Raw genomic sequence first — 22,354 nt, 5'->3', positions numbered from 1 at the left:
TCACAGGCAGAACTGAAATGAGTCAATGTTTTGCCATTACACTATTATAATTGAGGCACAGGGTCTTGAGTTGAATGTTTTTCATTAATAAAAGTCCCATAAACATAATTCATAATTTGGGTATTTGATAATCTTCCATTTGTAGACACTATTTTTACCTGTTCTGAAGGTAAGCTTGTGGCCCAAACTTGGAAATGGAGTTCCTTTCTTCATATGCTAGAGCAGAAGTCCTCCTCATCCTCTGTTAATTGCAGCTGCAAACACCCTCATCATTAGGTTGCTGGTGCAGAGCAAGTGCTCTGGAGTAGATAACTTTAGCTTTCTCTAATGACTTTGCTTCAACTTCCTCATCTATACTATACGTTGAGGAAACTCTTCGTAGCTTCCTCATTGGGTGGGCCCTTAACTCCATGGCTGTCACAGAGCACATAGTATATGTTAGCTCTGTATCCAAAAAGTTTAGAAAAGTGGTTTAATAATGTCAATACAGGGCATTTTCTATAATAGTAATGCTGATATTATTAGTATATCCTAAATATTGTCATTTATTTTCATAAGCAATTTTGGATCAGCTGTATTTTATGTATAAGTAAACATTTCTTAAAAACTAAGTCAACGTAATAACAAAAAACTGTGAAAATACAGAACACAAAAACTAGCAGCTCAATAATTTGCCTTGCAACATAGTACCCTTAAATAACAACTAGCTGGTATTGGAAGCTTTTGAAATCAACAAATGAATTGAATGGGGTGGTACATCCCTAAAGGAAAATATACTTTAAAGTATTTAAACTCAAGTAAAGAGCAAAGGTGAGAAAACAGCCTTTGAAATCCTGTCATAAGGCAATATAAAAGTCAGAATCTTCATTGTTAATTTCAAGTGATTGAAGTTTTTTCTTGAGTATAGAGGGAGATAGATTTTTCAATTTTTTTTTTCAATTTTAGAAACTCTTCTTTCCTATATGGATTGATCTTTCCTTGGCTTTTCTAATGAATACTTTTAGTGTTATACCTTTATCCTAAAGTGATCATTGAAAATCACATGTCCTTTCCGTTGGTAGTTTAAATATGTCTTCCTTGGAATTGTATGATGATATTTAGTGTCATTGAGCCAATTATTTTACCTTCACATCCAGACAATTACATTTAAAATGAATTCTTAAACATTCAGAATTGAAAAGAACGTTTCCACATTAAACCAATGGCTCTTTTGGTGTCTACTACATGCCTTAATTTTTACCACATATGCATAAATTGGCAAAGTATCTTATGGGTTATAATAATCCTGATGGCTTGGAATTAATATATTGCCATCATAGAGCAAGTCCTGAGCCCATCTACTCTGAATCTTTGGATAAAGACAAAACTCCATCCTGCCATGCACCTGGTCAGTTGTGCAATGCTGACCAATACACAGCTGCTAACAATAAGGGTATTGTGCTTATGTAACCCAGTTCAGGATCTGATGGTTAGTCTCTCGATACATGCTGAAACACGAGGGAATTTTTACTTGCCAGGATGCCTGCTTCATGGAAAATATTGTGTCTATGTTGAAGCATACACTTACATCTCTCTATATAAGTTGGTGGAGTTGAATTCTACCAGATTACCTTAGCTTTCCAAGTCAGTTTTGACGGGGTTAAGGCTCTCTCAGTCAAGAAAAGGTCATACAGTATGGCATCGAATGTAATTTTAGGAATTGTTTTTTAAGCACTTGTTTTACCAAGTTAACAAAAGTCTGTATTATGTTTCTTCTCATTGATGTGGGTGTGTCCTTGTGTGTGTATTATTCGAGAGAGGCTTCCATTTGTTGAGTGATCTTCATGCAAACATCTTGGAGTGCTTTACAAAAGAATTTTAAAAATCAAACCAAACAGGATATGAAACTGTGCTGCCAAACAAGTAAGTCTTTAGGCATGATTTAAATTTAGTTAATGACATAAAGAGCTAAATCTGTGAAAGGAAGCAAGTTCCTTGGATCAGAAAAAAAGCAGAAAACAGATACTCATATTTTGTCTAAGTCTTCATTTGAGTAGCTCCAAAAATGTTCTTTTAGAAGTGAAGTTGGAAAATCCCAGGCTAAGTGAACTCCAAGGAGCAATGTTTTAGGGGAAAAGACCAGATAATAGTTCCCATGTGCATAGTGATCTACAGATTGCAGTGTTTTCCCAGCCATTATCTCATTTGACCACACAACACTCCATCAAGGTAATTAAGGACAGTGTTACCCCAGTTTACAGATGAATAAACTGATGACAGGAGAAATTAAGGAATTAAATGAGGGTCACCCAGCTAGATGGTGATAGAGCTGGGATTGGCATATGGATATTGTTCCAAATCCCATGTCGTATATATAGTAACATAAGGCCCCACTGTGGCGAACTATTTACACTGGATACTTTTCTCCTGCCATTATAGCTGCCTTGAGAGTGATAGTAATGACTCTGACTTCCCAGGGTATGTTAACATTCTGCTTCCTCTCAGGAGGATCTCCTGACATTCTTGTGTAAATGGAAAAGTAGAAAACCAGGATCTTCTAAGGCAAGTGCACTGTAAATGATAATTTCATGCCTGAATCTTTTCAAAACATTTAAACTGGCTTTGATGATTCACCTTTCAACTCACCCTTCAATGGTTCTCAGAATCCTCCTTGAGAAGATGAAATTGGAATGATCCCATCAGCTCTGGCAGTTGTAGGTAGATTCTAATGGTAAGGGACTGTAGTGGGGAAAATGGGGAATTCTTAATGAGCTCCCTTTCCATTGCTGACTTGAACCCAATGTAGTTATCCTTGAACGTTTGAGGATTCTATAAGCATTGTGGTTTCAGACAGTGAGTCATAACCTTGTGCCAGAGGGGTGGGTGATATAGTATCTGGATTGATTCATGAGACATACAGTGGCTTTTTAAGGTATATTCTGAAATGAGTCTTCCAGCAGTCAGGTTTTGTTGTTGTCGTCTTCGTTTTGCCTTCTCTGAAAACACAATTATTTTCTCATTCAAGGTTTGGACTTTAAAAGCTTACTTTTTCCTTGAGACACCTTTAGCTTGAGACAAATCTAGGAAGAACATTGTTTTGTGATTCTGTAGATCTTTTGACAAAGTGGATCCTCCTGCTTCAGCCTCCCTGCCAATTACTTTATTTTTTTTGTAGAGGCAAGATCTTGATATGTTTCCCTGGATGGTGTTGAACTCCTAGGCTCAACCCATCTTACCCTACTTGGCCTCCCAAAGTGTTGGGATTTCAGGCGTGAGCCACCACACATACCTCTAAACTTTTTGTTTTGTTTTTTGAGACAGGATCTCACTCTGGCACCCAGGCTAGAGTGTATTGGTGCGATTATATCTCACTGTGGTCCCGACCTCCCAGGTTCTGGTGATTCTCTTACCTCAGCCTCTCAAGTACCTGGGATTACTGGTGTGCACCACCACACCTGGCTGATTTTTGTATTTTTTGTAGAGATGAGGGTTTTGTCATGTTGCCCAGGCTGGTCTTGAACTCCTGGGCTCAAGCAATCCATCCGTCTTGGCCTCCAATGTGCTAGGGTTACAGGTGAGAGCCACTGTGCCTGGCCAACTTCTAAATTTCAATGACTTATTTTTTTTTCTTTTACCTGCCAGACCTTGGTAATCAGTTCTTCTTTTAAATTTCTTTTATATAATTGTCCAGGTGGTTCAAGATCCCCTAAAAGATGCTGTATCATTGCTTAAGGTAGAATGTCTTGCACAGAATAGGAGCTCAGTCAATGTCTGCTAATTATTAATTTTTCCTGTTCTATATAGAATTATATAGTTTTCAGCATTAGGCAATGTTTTTGACTTAGAACTTAAAATGGAAATCACTATGATGATTAAAATATTCTATATCCTCATTGCCCAATATGGCAGTCACTAGCCATTTTGCTTGAGCACTTGAAATGTGGCTCCTGTGACTGAGGAACTGGATTTAAATTTTATTTAACTGTAATTAATTTAAATGTATAAAGCCACATGTAAGTAGTGGCGACCAGAATGGATGATGCATGCTATAAGAATGTGAAGAATGGCAATCTAAATGTGAACTGTGAGTTAGAGAAGTCCTCCTGGAGGAAGAGGAACTTGGGTCTTGCAGAAGGGAAGCAGAGAGAAGGGGTGGGGTGTTTTAAGTAAGGAATATAGTAAAAGCTCTAAGGTGATTGACTGTTAAATTTGGGATTAGTTTCAAGACTGGGAGTAGAGCAGAGTTTGAGCACTAGGGACAGTAGTAATAATAACAGCAGACACATCAATTTACAGGCCACATACTAATTTAATCTTCACAACAATACTGTAACTCGAAGAATGTAAGTAATTTGCTCAAAGGTACAAGTTGATATTGGACCTGAGATTGGAAATCATATCTGTCTAGCTCAAAAACCTAAGCTTTAACCACAATACTATGCTGCCTTATGATCTGCCATGTTTAGAAAGACTTACAAGTAGGAAATAGCCTAAATGTCTTTCAACTGGTAAATGAGTAAACAAATAATGGAATACATCCAATCGATGGAATACCACTTAGCAATATGAAAAGTAACAGAACTACAGATATATGTAACAACATGGATGAATCACAAATGCATTATGCTAAGTGAAAGAAGCCAGAGGTGAAGGGCTATATACTGTATATTCCATTTGTATGATGTTCTAGAAAAGGCAAAATTATAGAGACAGAAAACAGGCTCAGGAGTTGCCAGGAGCTGGCAGTGAAAGGCAGGGATTAACTATAAAGAGACACAACAGATTTTTTGGGGGACATGATGAAAATAGTGTGTATCTTGATGGTAGTAGTGGTTACATGACTATACATTTGTCAAAACTCAGAGAACTGTGAACAAAAAGGGGGGAATTTTACTGTATATAAATTGCATATCAGTAAAGTTGAATGATAAACAAAGACAGACTTACAAGTAGATCCAAGTTTATTTTCTCAATATGTTTAGTTATTGTAACCAGGCTATTTTGAAAAATAAATAATTCTAAAATTTTTGTGTCTAAACATGTCTTCATATTTATGATAGATATATAAATATATACAACACATATAATAGAAAAATGATGTAGAAATTAAAAATTCATAAAAGTGATGTGTGTGTGTACCTAAAGCAGTTAAATTTGCATTTAACATGAGTTGACACGTTAAATGTTTATTCGATTTAGTGTTTATTTGTCATTGCCATGGCAAAGCGGTTGGAGGTGAAAGAGGAAGTGATGTTTTAATTAAACATGATTGGTAAGATGTCATATGACTTATCCCATTTTCCTTTTATTGTGTTTAGATGAAAATAGCTACCATATGAAATCATCAATCCTTTTAAAGCTTGCTTTAAAATTTTTCAATACATAATGAAATTTTCATTTTCACTCATATTTCACTTATATAAATCACTTCTATGTGACAACAGTAAAATGGATATCTTTTAAACAGATATATTTATATCCTCCTTTTATATTTCTTTCTTTTTCTTTCTTTCTTTCTTTTTTTTTTTCCAGACAGAGTCTCACTCTGCCGCCCAAACTGGAGTGCAGCGGTGCAATCTCAGCTCACGGCAACCTCCGCCTCCTGGGCTCAAGCGATTCTCCTGCCTCAGCCTTCCGAGTAGCTGGAATTACAGGCGTGTGCCACCATGCCTGGCTAATTTTTGTATTTTTAGTAGAGATAGGGTTTCACCAAATTGGCCAGGCTGGTCTCAAACTCCTGACCTCAAGTGATCTGCCCGCCTCGGCCTCCCAAAGTGTTGAGATTACAGGCGTGAGTCACCGTGCCCAGCCCTCCTTTTATATTTCTAAGAAAATTCTCATGCGAAATAAACTTCCTGAAGGTCTTACATCACTCTGTGGTCACTAGTTTTGTTATGTATTCATAAAACTATAGATTAGTATAATTTTTAGGCAGAGAGGACCTCAAAGTATTAACTCTCCTGGTCCATTATCTACAGGAGGTAAGGGGTTATCCCTGTTTTATAATTGAAGAGGTGACATACAGAATTCTAACTTTCCCGTGATCACATTTCTAATGATTAGAGTTTTAGGTTTAAAGAGTGATTAATCTTAATAAAGAACTATAAACAATATTAATTAATGATTATGATTTAAGCATTTCATTTGATTCTTTGCTTTAAGCATTTCTCTAGGTTCAGGGTTTAATACCATCATATTTAATAATACTGCAATAATCCTGGTTAATCTTAAAATAGTCTCACTAGGGAACGTGTAAATTACAGGATATGTTATTCTTTGAATGAATTTCATCTACTATTGTGGAATTTGAGGTAATGAATCTGAAAACAGTTTGAAGGCTATAAAGCACTTAACAAATGTTATTTTTTTCTTCTTTGTTTTCATCTGTCATTTGCTTGCCATTTTCCTTAGAATCTGGAGTAATATTCATGCATACATTTGCAGAGAAAACTCATATCTGATATTTTTGCTTGCTAGGAAATAATTCTGTTTTGTACAAATAAATATATAATTAAACATGCATCAACATGTAGCACATTTTCAAAGTATGATCTAATTAAAATAATCTAAATAAAATTGTTTTTTTCTGAACTGATACAAAACCAGTAATTGCTGTCATAGCAACTTGTCACTCTGTTTAGTAATCTGTAGTATTGTTTAAATATGTACGTGTGTGTGTGTGTATGTGTGCTTGTGTGTGTATCCTTAAGACTGTGAGCCAAGACAATATTTTCTTATGTACCTCCTTTTTCTTCTTATAATTTCACTTTAAAATATTAATCTATTTTCTGCTATTATAACAATACATGAGACTAGGTAATTTATAAAGAACAGAAATTTATTCTCCCAGAGTCTGGAGGCTGAGAAGTCAAAGATTAAGGCACCAGCATCTTAGGGCCAGTTTCTCTGCTTCCAAGATGCTGCCTTGATCAGCCTTCCAAGATGCTCCCTGCCATTCTAGAGGGTAGGAATGCCAAGTCCTCACATGGTAAAGGACCAGAAGAGAGCAAACGCATTCCAGAAGCCCTTTTTATAGTGGCTTTAATCCATTAATGAGGGCAGAGCCCTCAATATGTAAACACATCCCATTAGGCCCCACCTCCCAATGCTCTTGCATTGGTGATTAAATTAAATTTCCAGCACATTAATTTTGGGGAACACATTCAGGCCATAACAGATATATAGGGAGAGCAGAAGTAGACATAAGTAAGGCCAGATAATTTACTAACTCTTAATTGTGTTATGGTAATGTTAATATCTCCATAAATATATTTCTTAAGTTAGTGAAAACTTAAACCAAACAACAAAATGGTAAATTTGTTAATGTTACATGCATTTCAGATCCTTTAATGTATTTCAGGCATTTTGGATATATTCTTTTGACCTTTGCTCATTTCTAACTACAAGGAATGCCTCATTTCATTGTACTTCACTTAATTACAGTGTGCAGATATTGCTTTTTTAACACATTGAAGTTTTGTGGCAGCCCTGTGTTGAGCAAATCTACTGGTGCCAGTTTTCGAACATATGCTCACTTTGTGTCTCTGTGTCACGTTTTGGTAATTCTCCCAATATTTCAAACTTTTTCATCATTAGTATATCTGTTATGGTGATTTGTGTTTAGTGACTTTTGATGTTTCTGTAGTAATTGTTCTGAGGCACCATGAACTGCACTCCTAGAAGACGCTGAACTTAATAAATATGTGTTCTGACCACTCTAGTGATCAGCTGTTCCCATCTCTCTCCCTCTCATTGGGCCTTCCTATTTCCTGAAAGACAATAATATTAATATTTGGTTAATTAATAACCCTATATTGGCCTTGAAGTGTTCAAGTGAAAGGAATAGCCACACATTTTTCATTTTAAATCAAAAGCTAGAAATGATTGAGCTCAGTGAACAAAGCATGTAGAAAGCCAATATGGGCCAAAACCTAGGCCTCTTATGCCAAACAGCCAAATTGTGATTGTAAAGGAAGGAAGTAAAGGAAAGAAGCCATCTTCATAACATAAAAGTGCAAAATGAAGTAGCAAGTGCTGATGTAGAAGCTGCAGCAAGTTATCCAGAGGATCTAGCTAAGGTAATTGATGAAGGTAGCTACACTAAACAACAGATTATTAAGGTATTCAAAGTAGCCTTCTATTGGAAGAAGATATCATCTGGACTGTCAAAGCTAGAGAGAAGTCAGTTCCTGGCTTCAAAGCTCAAAGGACAGGCTGACTACTTTGTCAGGGGCTAATGTAGCTGGTTACTTTTAAGGTGAAGCCAATGCTCCTTGACGATTCTGTAAATCTTAGGGTCCTTAGGAATTATGTCAAATCTACTTTGCCTGTGCTCCATACATGGAACAACAAAGCCTGGATTACACCGTGTTTGTTTACAGCATGGTTTACTGAGTATTTTAAGACCACTATCGAGACCTAGTGCTCAGAAAAAAACATTATTTAAAAATATTATTTCTCATTGACAATGCACCTCAGTACCCAAGAGCACTGATGGAGATGTGTAGGGAAACTAATATTGCTTTCATGCCTACTGACACAGCATCCATTGTGCGGCCCATGGATCAAGGAGCAATTTTTATACATTTCATAAGGCTGTAGCCGCCATAAATAGTGATTCCTCTGATGGATCTGGGCAAAAGAAATTAAAAACCTTCTGGAAAGGATTCACCATTCTACATGCCATTAAGAACATTCGTGATTCATAGGAGGAGTTTGAAATACCAACATTAATCAGGGTTTGGAATAATTTGATACCAGCATTCATGGATGACTTTGAGGGGCTCAAGACCTCAGTAGAGGAAGTAACTGCAGATGTGATAGAAATAACAGAGGATTAAAATCAGAAGTGGAGCCTGAAGATGTCACTGAATTTCTGCAATCCTATGATCAAACCTGAATGGATGAGAAGTAGCTTCTTATGGATGAGCAAAGAAAGCGATTTATTGAGATGGAAATCTATTCCTGGTGAAGATCCTGTGAACATTACTGAATCGACAACAAAGGATTTAAAATATTTCATAAATTTAGTTAATAGAGCAGTGGCAAAATTTGAGGGAATTGACTCCAATTTTGAAAATTCTACTGTGGGTAAAATGCTATCAAATAGTATCGCATGTTACAGAGAAATCTTTTGTGAAAGGAAGAGTCAATCAATGCAGTAAACTTCATTGTTCTCTTATTTGAGGAAATTGCCACAGCCACTCCAATTTTCAGCAGCCACCACTTTGATCAGTCAGCAGCCATCAACATCAAGACAAGACTCTCCACCAGTAGAAAGGTTATGATGTGCTGAAAGGACAGATGATTGTTAGCATTTTTTAGCAATAAAATATTTTTAAATTAAGATGTATTTTTTAGACATAATGCTATTGCACACTTAATAATGTTCATTGTAGTATAAACATAACTATTATATGCCCTGGAAACCACAAAATTCATATGAGTTATTTTATTTTGATATTCACTTTATTAAAATACTTGCTTTATTGTGATACTTGCTTTTTTTTGCAATGGTCTGAGCCAAACTTGTAATATCTCCAAGGTATGCCTATATTTCTTTGCACAAAATATAGAAAAACTTTGCAAAGAGACATAATTTTTTACTGTAGAAAGTGTCAAATTTACATTAGAAGACAAATCTTTGTTAATATTAAGCAACAGGTTTAAATATGAGTTGAAATGTTGGCTTAGATTTTCTCTAAGATCACTTTCACCCTTATGAATTGCTAATCATCATAATTATGGGCTGTCCAATTTAGCTATTGTAAACTGAGGGCCCATAGGATAGGGATGAGGTCCCATTGTCTCTCTTACTACTTTGTGGCAGAGATTCAAATAAAATAATGGTGACTTCTGCTCCTGGATTTGCAGACCATAAGATGAGGCACCCTTAGAGCACTGGTTGTTTGTCTGGAAGAGACGTCCGTCCTCTCCGGTTGACTGTCTGGGTCTGCAGGCCCTGAGCAGAGGGATTGTGGGTAGAGAGCATGCAGGGAAGGGCTAGAGGAATGATGAAGGTGAATAAAGGAGGTTGGAAACTTCCTATACTATAAATTGCAAGATTGCTAATCTAGGGACATGCATATGGAATGGAGGACTGTGTGATATTTGGAGAATGTGTAGTAAACTTAGAAGTAAAGTAGTGCCAGGGGCTTTCTGATTTGTTTTTAGATTCCATATTTGGGTTTTGCTGAGGAGGTGCTTACCCTGAGCCAGGCAACATTTTGAATATGGTTTTGACTGAGATATTTTGATGTGTACCAAAACAAAAAAAGAGGTAGTAGCAATTCTGTGTTTTGTTTTGTTTCCCCATGATCAAGGAGGTAAAGAGAGATCTTCATCCTATTTCTGTTTCCCATCTCTAGGTCTTGGGTATGGTCCCTGGAGGTCAGGGGTATCAGCTGTACACACTTATCGGTGATAAATAGTGATTTTTACATTTTGACACTTTGCATCTAAAGGCTGTCTAAAGAACTAAGTGAAATATCCTGCTTAGAATTAAAGGCACAAGTAAGTGTCAGGTGATCGAACCAGACCAGGGCCTAGGAGAAAAGCACAGCTTTGGGTCAGATTCTGAGCAGCTGGTAGGACACAAAGGGGAAGAAGTCAACGATTATGAAGGATATGGCCAGGTAAGAAGGTGGAGGCCAGTAGAACTTAAGAGTTCAGAGTCACAGAGGCTGACTTGGCCTTGGAGTCCAGAGCAGTGGAGGAGCTGAACACCCAGCTCTGTCCTTGGCCTAGAGCCCATGGGATTCTAGTGGGAACCCCTCTCCCTTTTCTACTGGTTTAACAATTTCTCTCCGTTGCCTCCCCAAACCCACACCATCCCACATGCCTAGCAACCAGTGCCAGAGAGGTAGGCATGGTCAAACCGTATTATCCTTGGTTGGTGATTTTAGGGGCAGTAGACGGATTTTGTTGGCAATTAGAAAATGGGCATTGGCAAAGGACAATGTACAATTGTTGCCTTCAAGAGTGGCCTGAGTGTTTCATGAATAAGAAAGTTTGAGAACACTCTAATAAAACAGTAATAAACAGTGTCAAAGAAGATTTTTGAGTTAAAATATCTCAGTATGGGCCAGGCATGGTGGCTCACGCCTGTAATCCCAGCACTTTGGGAGGCCGAGGAGGGCAGATCACTTGAGGTCAGAAATTTGAGAATAGCCTGGCCAACATGGTGAAACTCGTCTCTACTAAAAATACAAAAATTAGCCAGTGCAGTGGCACACTCCTGTAATCCCAGCTACTTGGGAGGGTGAGGCAGGAGAATCGCTTGAGCCTGGGATGTGGAGGTTGCAGTGAGCTGAGATTGTGTCACTGCACTCCAGCCTGGGTGACAGACTAAGTGAGACTCTGTCTCACAAACAACAACAACAACAAAATCGCACTATGATTTTCCAGATAAAATATGATGTAAAATCCCAATATATTATCCGTTCTACCCAAGTCATCTCTACCATAATTATGAAATGTGATCACCCTTCCTTTTCATACCCAATTATTATGACAGGAACCTCTACTTGCCAAGTTGCTAGGAATTTGCCCATTTCAACATGCTCTCAAATGATTTAATTAGCTCACTTGGGCAAGTTAATTAACCTCCCTATGCCTCAATTTTCTCCTCTATAAAATGGGGAGTCTAAGTCAAACTACGGCCCCAGATTTACCTGGGAATCTCTTACCATGAACTTCTTCCAGGATTATGCACAGCATGAACAGCTGGGGACACCCCTCCTCTCTTCACAGGATTTTAGTCAGGTCCTGTGTGGCACCAACAAGACAATAAAGAAGTAGGACATCATTGGTGAATTTTCCAAATCCCACATTTATGCATGGTCGATGTAAAACAGAACACAGTGCAGCTGCTTTGGTTAAAGTAGGGAGAGAAACTCAAAGCCCCATCTGCTAGGCTTCCCTGCTCACCTTAACCCTTCAAGCCACTCTGCTAAGTTTAGAATGAAGATGGGATCCTCAGAGCATCATTTCTATAATAGTTTAGGAGTAGTTTATTGGCAAAGTCTCCTTTTTTCTGTCATGAATGAATCATTTTACCTTAGGGTAGCCATTGGCCCTGAATATGAAAAAAGGGGTTGCATAAGACATCCGAAAAAAAAATAATTCTCTGTATATTTAATATTCTAAGTAAGAAACCAAAAAATTTAAAAATTACCCTGTGCTAGGTGCTTCAAAATATATTATCTTTATACTGTCTGCCACAACTCTGTGAAAAACTATTGTCCTCCATGTTATAGTTGATGAAAATGCCCCCCGCTTCCTCGGCAAAAGTGAAGTAATTTGACCGAGGTCATAATGCTCTTAAGTGATGGATTTGTATGACGCTGAAGGCTACATTCTTTCCATTCTCTCCTTCCCATTTGTGGAGACTTCAGGAAGTGTATTGTGCTTCTTTAATTTTTGTTGTAATATATCATGATTCATTATTGTCATGAGCAGAGAAGAGAGTCGAATAGAGTCAGTGAAAGTTGAAAAGCATTGCATACAAAGTTGGGAGCATTTAATTGACACACTGTCATTGATAAAACTGACATCACCTTAGAGGCAGAGGACAAGTCCTCACATTGTTTCTGGGACAGGGGCATGGAAAAAGAGAAGCTTTCACTAACTCCCTTTATGTTGTGTATCTCAATGGCTACTAAATACACCTCTCTCCTTTCTTTTTTATTTTCTTTTTCATGCCACAAAAAAAATAGTACAGTAAATTTTTAAGAACTAATTACAGCTATAACTAGTTACACCACTCCTATCTTCAAAATCATTTAGCTGTCCCAACTCATTAAAGGTCAAATGTGGTAACCAGAATATGGAGATGATCTTTGCTAACAAAGGTTCAAACTCTGTACACTGTGAGCTGGGTTGGATTTAGATTTTGTGTCAGTGGTTGATAGCCTATGATCTTAAGTTTAGTAGCTTAAGCAATTTATATTCATCAAAGTTACTGGTACCTTTTCCCTCTGCAGCTGATGGAAAACATGTCCTATTTAATTGGAAGGAAAAGCATCTTAAAATAACACTGAATCTTGGACATGTTGAAGAACAAATAGTTTCATTTCCACGTAGTGCGAAATCCTCACTTTATTCGGGACATGGCTGACATGTTTATAAGCTAAGTTTCTTTTCAAACTAGAGAATCCCACAGATGTCTCATCTGGGAGGACTTATGAGCTGTGTGACTTACTTTATTGTTATTGTTAATAATAAAACAAACTGTTCAATTTAGAAATCATTTCTTATCCTTTTCATGCTTTTTGCACATTTCCTTTGTAGTTTTAAAAGGATTCTTTGTATTTTAGTAGTTTATTCATTCATTCCAATAAAAATAGCTAAAAAATAAAATTACAATAGGCACTGGGAGTACATCATGTCCTTGGAAACCATATTGGTACTACTGATATTAAAAGGACCAGACAGTCACAGATAAAATTCTACCACCGCTTTTCTGAATGTATAGATATCACTTTGGTAACATTGAATATTGCTGCTGCAATGTAAATTTTCATTTAGGAAATGGGATCCTTTAAACATGCACAAATTATTTCAAGTTGAATACCTGGGAAGTCAAAGGAGAACTTAAGGTCCTATCAACTACCCAAGAAAATATGACTCTTCCCCTCCATGAATGGGCCACACAGTATTTGGCAGGTTTGGTTTTATATATCTTTGGAAACTTGGACATGTGTTTCATTGAACACTGGGGGTCTGGTAGATGCGGATGGATGGAGATCTTCTTTCAGCTAATATATGAGGTGTTAAAGTTTACATTTGCCTCTTGTATTTGTTGCCTTCCTGTCACTTGTCTTCCCTATTACCTCCTTTTAAGGGCTCTTATATTGGTGCATTGAACAGATTAGTGAAAGTCTTGGTACTTTTTATACTATGCACATTTATTCCTGTATTAACACATTCTGTTATTTAGAATCAAGTGATTTCTGTAACTAGTAGCAAGCAGATTAGAAGATCCATGAGATCAAGTATCGTGTATCTTCCCCCTTAATTGCTGTATTACCAATGCAACCCAGTGGCTGCATCCAGTGGATGCGAAATGACTATTTGATAATTGAAATAATATTGTCTATTTCTGGGTAGAAATATTGACGCGCAGAGCTTCAAAGTTATACAGCAATTAGGTAAGAAGACAGGAACTAGAACTTACATCTTTTTGTTATTCTAATGAATCTCTGTTTTCCATCAGATTCTGTTTCTCCAGAAGAAAATCCTTAATATATAAAAATCAGATTGTTAATAGGTAGGTTAATTTTTCCCAAATTATTTATCAAACAAGGAATTGTTCTAGCCTAGCTTCCTTAGCAAAACATCTTGGAGATAGAACTGTGCAATTGTTGTACAACTTCAGGTTTAGATAAGTTTTTCTTTTCCCAGAATCTTTCAGACTGGATATGGAAACATCTATGAGCAATATGCATTTGATTCAGTTAAACTAAATTAACAGGAAAACCTGTTTCAGTAAAATATAATTCAATTTATTGTAACAAGTGTGATCTACTTTATAAGCTTGAGGTACAAATAAGGTCATGTGGTAGTCATCAGTGCTGTTTACCAAATATTTCCAGCTTTCTGACTTTTGGCAGTGTGGCAGGATTCACTTTCTGGCTTTCTTATAGAGGGGTGGGATGAAGACTAGATCTGGCCATGGTGCCACAAACAGAGGGTTGTATGTCATTTCCAGGCCAGAGCATTCTGCATCCTGCCTGAGACCTTGAAGAGCTCTCATTATCCTTGGCATGGTGGACTGGTAAATGCTTGATACAGTGGCTTCTTTGTCAGCCTGGGTTCCTCAATGATTGAAAGGAACAGAGTCCACTATTGGCCCACAGTTGAAATATAGCATGGAAGAGAAATGAACCTTTGTTGTTTTAAGCCACTGAGATTTGGGGTTGCTGTTCCTGTAACATAATTCAGCCTATCCTGACAAATATAGGTACTATTTTTTATTTTCCAGCTAATCTTTGAGCCCTTCAGATATCATCTGCCTCCTCTATTAGTTTCTCCAAAAAAAAAAAAAATCCAGTGTATTATTTTACCCAAAAAGGTCAGGAAAAGACTGAAAAGTCATATTAGCATGCTACTGCCTTTTCTCCATCTCCGTCACATAGTGTACCCATGGCTTCTCACAGACAAGTGGATTCTCATCTGCTAGAGTGATAATATCCTTGCAGGTCCAGTTCTCTGCATAGGTAGTGCCACATGCCAAGATATCAGCTGTTTAAATTCACACCCTTAGCTGTTGCTTAAAGCGCAGCAGTGCGAAAGGATAACTGAACCACAGCACTCAATATACTGGAACCATGCCTTTCTCTTGAGTTCTGGACCATGGTGGGCCCCTCTCTGCCAGTAGACTATAGTTAGAGTGATGATTCAGCCAAGCGATTCTAATTATCTTCACTACCAAACGGGACGAAATCAACGTCTTGAACCTTGTTCAGGGAGCTGGACACATACACAATTAATTCATGTATGTCAGCATGCCAGGTCATTACTATAGAGGCAGATGCTCTTTAGAAAGGTGAGTGGAGGGAGGATTCATAGAGGTGATAATTGTTTTGGGCATTCATGTATATGAATTTCTTTTTCCTAGCAGAGAACTAGAGAAAGTCACTGCAAGAAGAGGGACTGTTCATGTAGACATGAAATCCAGAGTGGGAATGAGCATGCAGGGGTCAAACATCTGTTTGATGGGACATCAACATCTGTTAACGGGACAAACATCTGTTTGGATACATGGGATGTGAGCCATAAGTGTAGGATATTATTTCAGAAAACCAGGTGGTCAATAAGGTGACAGAAGATGGTGCCTTTGACCAAGGAATGACAGCTACCATCCCAAACACAGGATCTGTGTAGATAGTGTGCAAATTTTCAAACCACATATGTGTGATACATGACTCTCAGAATGGAGAGGGTTGACATTTGAGAGAGAGAGAATATTAGCCCTTCAAAATACTGACAAGGGGGATAATGATTCTTAATAAGAGCATCTCTCTCATCTCCAAGACCATCTTCTTTTCTGTCCACGATTCTAAACTTAATGGTGGCTGGAGAGTTGGAATTGTAAGGGGAACCTAAACGGGGCCTACCTTCCTCTCCACTTCCTTCTAAGTGAAATACTGTCTCTTGTTGCTGCTGCCAACTTCCGATGCCACAGGAAGCAGGTCTGTTTTGTGGTCAGATGAGAGAGGGAGGTTGAAACCGACACTTTAAGGGAAGCCTCAGAAGCTGGTTCTCAAGATTTGCTGGCTACCCAATATTATCCTTGCCACAGGATACCATACGGTTGGGAGAGCATTTCTCAGAAGTTTGTGGGTAGCTTGTGTATTCTCATTAATTAGGAAATTAGATTGTTGGCTGTAAATTGAAGGGTAAGGAATGTTTTTATTTAAAATTGAGGAAATGAAGTGTGGGAGGGCAGATGATAGCCATGCTTTTTACACCAAATTGCAGTGGTTTACTTGCTTTTGCTTTGAGGGTCATATTAACTTCAGCACCAAAGCTGGTGCCTTGGAATGCCTTTCAGTCCTCCTAAGAATGGATTCATTTTATAAGATTTCCTGTATGAGCATGATTCTGGGTAATGTAAGTCACCTTATTGATTACAAGTTTTCATTCTCTTCCTCCAAATTACTCATCTGATTTTCTTTAATATTCTCTTACTCCTTGTAGAAACAAACTTAAAACCCAATTGCTTTTGATTTCTAAGCTAAGTTTCCCCAGGCTTACCAGCTTGTGGATAATACATAATAAACTGTAATATCGCTTTCTACCCACTGGTGTAACTCCGGGCCTCTAGCTATACTTTCAAGCAGTCCTTTCTTATTTTCCTCACTCTAGCTCCCCTTACTGGAGTCCAAATCCCAGGAAGTCAAGTAGGGGTAGTGCCTGAGTGGGAGTGCTATATGGATACTGGTGTCAGCTTTCAAAGAACCGGCACCATGCGCTCTGGAAGCCCTTCCAAAGTGCCCATAGGGTGCCGGGATCCCTGCGTTTCTCATTGTGAGGAGGCTGCACCAGGTCACATGTGAGGAGAATGCTTCTCTTCCCCTTTGCAGTTACATTTTCTCTGTTGGGCTCTGGAGAAACATTTATTGTGCCTGTCAGCAGCTCTTCTTTCTGTGGGACTGGTACTACGACCCATACCTGAAGTCGAAAGCAGTCTGTTCTGCCAGTCACAGCCTCTTCCTGAATGTGTCTGCAAAACAATTTCATTATTCTTTTTTCAGGAACCTTCCCCCAAACAAACAAATAAGAGCAAAAATTTCCAACAACAGAAGAATAAAAGCCAGAGTTCCTGTTCACTCATTTCTTATGTGTGTGTGAATCCCAATGTAGACTCAAGCTGGATTTCTGTGCATCTAAGAAAGTTACTTCATGCAAGTCTCCCATTAGCCCAACCAACAAAGCTGTGCTGAAAACACTTTCACCCAAATCCCAGGCATCATTGTGGCTAGATGAATGGGTTACCAGGGCTGACTGATAACACATGGTTTGCAGGATGTCATCTAAGGTATTCATTTTGTTAATGTTAGAAGGTTTATTAGAGAACCTCTGTGCATCTGCTTAATCTCCAGGGCTTTCACATCAGTTTGGGGGATACAATTTTAACAAGTTCTGTTCATTTTTCTTTGATGAGAGACACTGAGACTTGGTACTTAACTTCCTAATTGATTTGAAAATTCAAGCCTCAAATACCTTTGGGAGGTAGAAATCATGAAAACCAGAGTAAACCACTTTTCTTTTTTTCTTGGTCAAGGGGACATATAAATTCAGAATTTCTGAAGAATCAAGGTAGAGGGCTTTTTTTTTTAATAAGCCTTGTGGATTAGGTTCAAATGAATAGGCATTTGTTTCATATAAAGGGAGTAGATATGTCTGTGGCATGAGGATAATGCTCAGAATTGTCTAGTTAGAGACAATTTTGTTTTGTTTTGTTTTTAAGCTGTCTTTACTTTGATATGGGGGAAGGGGGCAGTTAAGTACTTTTTAAGGTATTTATGTTCAACACTATGTTCCAATATTTTGTGGTCAAAACATGAAATTTACCACTGTCATTCTAATATAGCAACATAAATGGAATATTATAAATCTGAAGCCAGTTCTAGAAAGAAAGAGGAGAAAAGAATATTTTTTAAGTCCCATATTTATATGAAATTCAAAACTGCTTATGGTAGTAGGCAAACAAAATTTCTTTATTTATGTGCGGGACCCTTTGAATGGCCAGATGTATTAGTAGCAAACAGTTTAGTATTTGCTATTTGGATGTCTTAGGAAATAGCTTCCAGGTGGGAATCTGCAGAGTTTGACATCGGGGTGTACAATCTAAAAACTCCTTGTTATTCTAGTTTACCTTCTGTCTTGTTTTGACCTGAAGCTCCTAGCTCATTTGATTGGCAAAGGGAGAGATCTGCAGACACCAGGTTCCCCTGTGGACTGTAACCGTCAAGAACACATGTCCTTGCCACAAATCTTTGAGGTACTCATGTAATGGATTTCTGAGTGATAAAATAATACTGCTTAGAAACATTTTCTGAAGGTTTTGAGTCTGTTGTGGAAATACTTACATGAACCACAAAGTACCCTGGCTTTATGCTGTGGTTCATTAACATGAAATTCCATGATGTGGAGTATCACAGGAACCTTACGCTTCGTCTTCTAGTATTTGACAACAGCAGCTCTGCATGAGAAAGCCTAAGCCTCTAAGACAAGCTTGTCCAACCTGCGGCCTGCAGATTGTATGCAGCCTAGATGGCTATGAATGTGGCCCAACACAAATTTGTAAACTTTCTTAAAACATGAGGACTTTTTTTTTTTTTTTTCTCATCAGCTATCGTTAGTGTTAGTATATTTTGTGTGTGGCCCAAGATACTTCTTCAAATGTGGCCCAGGGAAGCCAAAAGATTGGACACCCTTTTTCTAAGATCTAACCCTTCAAATAAGATCTAACCCTTCAAATTGCCAAATTCAAAGTGTATCTAAAAAAGGATTGCCCTTTGCCTGAGAGTTCGCATTTTAAAGCACTCAACATTTTCATTTAGAAATAGTTTCTTTGGCCTTTTATAGACATGCTATTTCAATTTTTTACCGTGGAGACCTCTTCGTATAACAATACTTAGAATTTTAAACATGGTTTCACTTTAAGTAATCTCAGCCCAACTCTGCTGAGTGAAATAGATTTGTTTCCTCTCTCAATTTTGTCTGCTGTAATGTAGGATCAGATTATAGGTCAACCCTCAAACCATGGTTATATACTGAAGCCACGGGAAAAACCAACCAACCAACCCCCAAACCTGAGTTACTGAGGCAGTAGGATGCCGTGCTTTGCCACGGTTACCACGGGACTGAACGAAGGGGGATGAACACAGAAATGAAAACTTAAAACAAAAGAAACTGTTTTAACAAAGGGATCTGCTGGGGGGAAGAAGAGGGCTCCCTGCTTCTAGTGAGCAAACGCATCAGCCCTGAGCCTCTACAGCCCTTTGTATTTACTGGGTAGAAAGAGCAGGGAGGAAGAGGTAACGATTGGTCAGCTGCTTGATTGATCACAGGTTCACAGTATTGCTAACAGGCTTCAGATGTGTCTAATCACAAGAAACACTTGTGCCTGGGTCGTGACTGCCCTCAGTATTCCTTCTGGACCACAGACTCAGTTTGTCAGTTTGCCAACATCCTGCTTTCATGAGAACAGTTTGCTGTTTACTCATATAGCCTCCAGTGGTATACAGAGTTGATCATGACCCTCACTCTTTGGGCTTGCAACAGTAGGACGTCATAGTGTCCTCATGAAAACCTACTGGAACTATTTCCTTCCCTTCTGGGATCTTCTGTTCTTTTTGTCATCCATTCTAATCATTTCTAGGTGTACTATCTCTCTCTTCCATGGGATTAGCAATCCCATCCTAGACATTATTCATAGTAGTGGCAGGATTTTCCAACACTCTTAGGATATTCTCACTTGCTTCTAGAAATGGTAGAAATTTCCCATCTTGGGTGGTTGCTTTTCAGAACTGCAGTAGTGATGGGATGTTGGAGCAAGGAGCTGGCATAGTAATTTTGAGCATAAATAGGACTGAAGGGAACAGAACTCTCATGTGAACTTCTAGGGAACTTAAATTCTAGGATGAATTAAATATATTCTTCACTTACAGTTATCCTCTAGTTGGTGCTCATGTGTTTTTAAGAATATCTAACCTCTATTTTTCAAAGAAATGCAACCCGAGAGTATAGAAAATATGTTGATTTAAATTTGATTTTCCAAGGTTCAGACTCTATATTTACGGTTGAATAATTGCATGTTAGAGACTAAAAGGGTTTAGATACATAGGAATATGTATTACAAATGCATGATGATAACAAAAGTGCTTTCATTGGTATTCTTGTGTGACCAAGGTTACCCATAAACCAAATAAAAAACAAGTGATTTCCTCTACTTGATTTGAAGTAGTCTCTGAATTTCTAAAGACAAAGATTACATTTTATGGCTCTCAGAGTTCCCCAAAGAGTCTAGTACAATGGATTAAATATAGTAGCTGTTCCACAAGTTTTTTTGTGTAATTAAGTTCCTGTATAATGAATAATACTTTTATGATTTGAAAGTAGGATAGTAGTGATAAAATCTCAAATCACTTGAGATTTTATTCTGGATTTAGATGGTTCTCGGCCTTGTGGTCTGCATAAATAGTAGCCCTTAGCATTGTCAAGGCATAAGGTCCTGGGTTTAGGGTGTAAGTCAAGTGGACTAGAAATGAGAAAAATTCCCCTTCTTATTTGGTATGTCCTGCTTTTCAAAAATAAGTTAATGATCTTGCCATGCCCTATCATAATTAGTAAGCATGAAATTTAATTTGACACTTCATGTTTGATATGCATAAGCTTGCCCCACTATTTTCTATTTCTAGAATGATCTTCCCAACATGCAAATCTGCTCATGTCATTCCCCTGTTTAAAATTCCTCAGTGGCTTCTCGTGAGTTTAAGATATAGCTAATATCCTTAGCGCTATTTACAGTGAGTTACACCAACCTTCATCTTTCATTATCCACTTTGTTCTTTAGCCCATCCTGAGGTGGCCACCATTTTTCAGTAACCATTTTCCCTCCTGCTTCTAGACCTTTGCATAGGAGTGGGGGAGTTTCCTCAATGTGGGGGTAAAATTCCGGGCAGGCTTCTCGTTTCTGTGCTTGAGGCGTATTTTGAAGGAAGAAAAAAAGTATTTTGTGACATCTTTCTGAGTGTTCGCCTGAGGCCCTTGCTATCTCCTCCCTCTTAACAAGTTTCATGATTAACAGAGCAGACAAGCAATCTCCCTGCAAGGCCTATGATGGTCCCTTGCTTTTCTCAGAAAAAGCGTGGGAACTTGTAGGTTTCCTTGAATGTTACACGAATCTGCTTGGTTTATTTTATATTTTTAATTTTTTCTTTCTAGATCACTGGCCCTTCCTCTTACATTGATCAACAGAAGCATCTGTTTCTAGAATGTGAGAGGATGTCATGTTTTCTCTCCTCTTCTACAAGCTCATTAAGTATAAATAATGTATTTAGGTGAAGGACTTTATGCCACTGAGCCTTTTAATAGACTAGTGATCTTAACGTTACACTTCTGATGCCTAAGATATCTAAACCAAATCAGTAAGAGTAGAAAGTCATTTTCATTCCGTTTGGGGACAGGGGCCTATTGAAAACCCCCACCTTGATCGTCCCTTCTTCACTTACAGAAGGAAAGAATTAGAATGTAGGCTATAGCCAGTTTAGGGTGCTTTCTGTCACTGTAAGGCCAAGTAGGAGTGAGTTAAAGCATCCTTTTCCAAGAAATCATCACACTCCTGAGTGAAGAGCCTCACCTTTGCCCTCTCTCTATTTGCTCCCAAATGGGTTTGCCTGAGAGCTTGAGGTTCACTAACACCTCATTGTGAGTGCGAAGAACAGAACAGAATGCCAAGGAGCAGGCAAGGACAGGAGGTCAGCACGCTGACCCGGATTCAAAGGCTTGGGTTTGTTGAACAACTTCACCCAGTCCCGCCAGCCTGCTTTGTTGGCCGGCGTTGCACGGTATTGGGGGGCTGTGCGCCCTCTGCTGAGCAGAGCAGCACACGCGTCCGCCTCTCAGCGCCTGGCCTAATGAATTTCAAGCTTTTGCTAACACGGGGTCAGATTTTCCTCTCAGGAGTGATGCTCTACCAGCATAAGACGATGGCCATGGAAATACAGCCTTGAGTTATTTGGGGAAATTTTAAGTCAAAGAAACAAATGATAACTTACTTTGCGTTCTACTCCAATCAACTTCAGAGCCACCAATTTCCTTTCATTGTGGAATGGGGCTTTACATTTGCTCTGATGACATTCAG

At 38.3% G+C, this 22,354-nt stretch overlaps 1 protein-coding gene and 1 long non-coding RNA gene across 3 annotated transcripts in view; one reads left to right on the top strand and one right to left on the bottom strand.

Annotated features, from left to right (window-relative positions):
• The window catches only part of SUGCT (succinyl-CoA:glutarate-CoA transferase), a 745,635-nt gene that overhangs the window by 456,483 nt on the left and 266,798 nt on the right, over positions 1–22,354 (top strand). The window contains exon 13 of one of the 2 annotated variants that reach the window (XM_058445557.1): positions 5,512–5,808. The exons of the other annotated variant lie outside the window; for it this stretch is intronic. Coding sequence (XP_058301540.1) covers positions 5,512–5,730 — 219 coding nt within the window. The 3' untranslated portion in view covers positions 5,731–5,808. Of the gene's footprint in view, positions 1–5,511; positions 5,809–22,354 lie in introns of those variants that run through there. 2 annotated transcript variants of the gene reach the window in all.
• LOC131384431 (uncharacterized) lies at positions 9,099–12,043 on the bottom strand. The gene is made up of 3 exons (XR_009215273.1): positions 11,908–12,043; positions 11,667–11,745; positions 9,099–9,270 (listed from the first exon to the last, which is right to left on the bottom strand). It is a non-coding gene; the product is annotated as an uncharacterized LOC131384431 (long non-coding RNA).

This window comes from Hylobates moloch, unplaced genomic scaffold (genome assembly GCF_009828535.3).
Source record: "Hylobates moloch isolate HMO894 unplaced genomic scaffold, HMol_V3 SCAFFOLD_1, whole genome shotgun sequence".
NCBI lineage: Eukaryota > Metazoa > Chordata > Mammalia > Primates > Hylobatidae > Hylobates > Hylobates moloch.
This window is presented reverse-complemented; position numbering and strand designations above follow the sequence as displayed.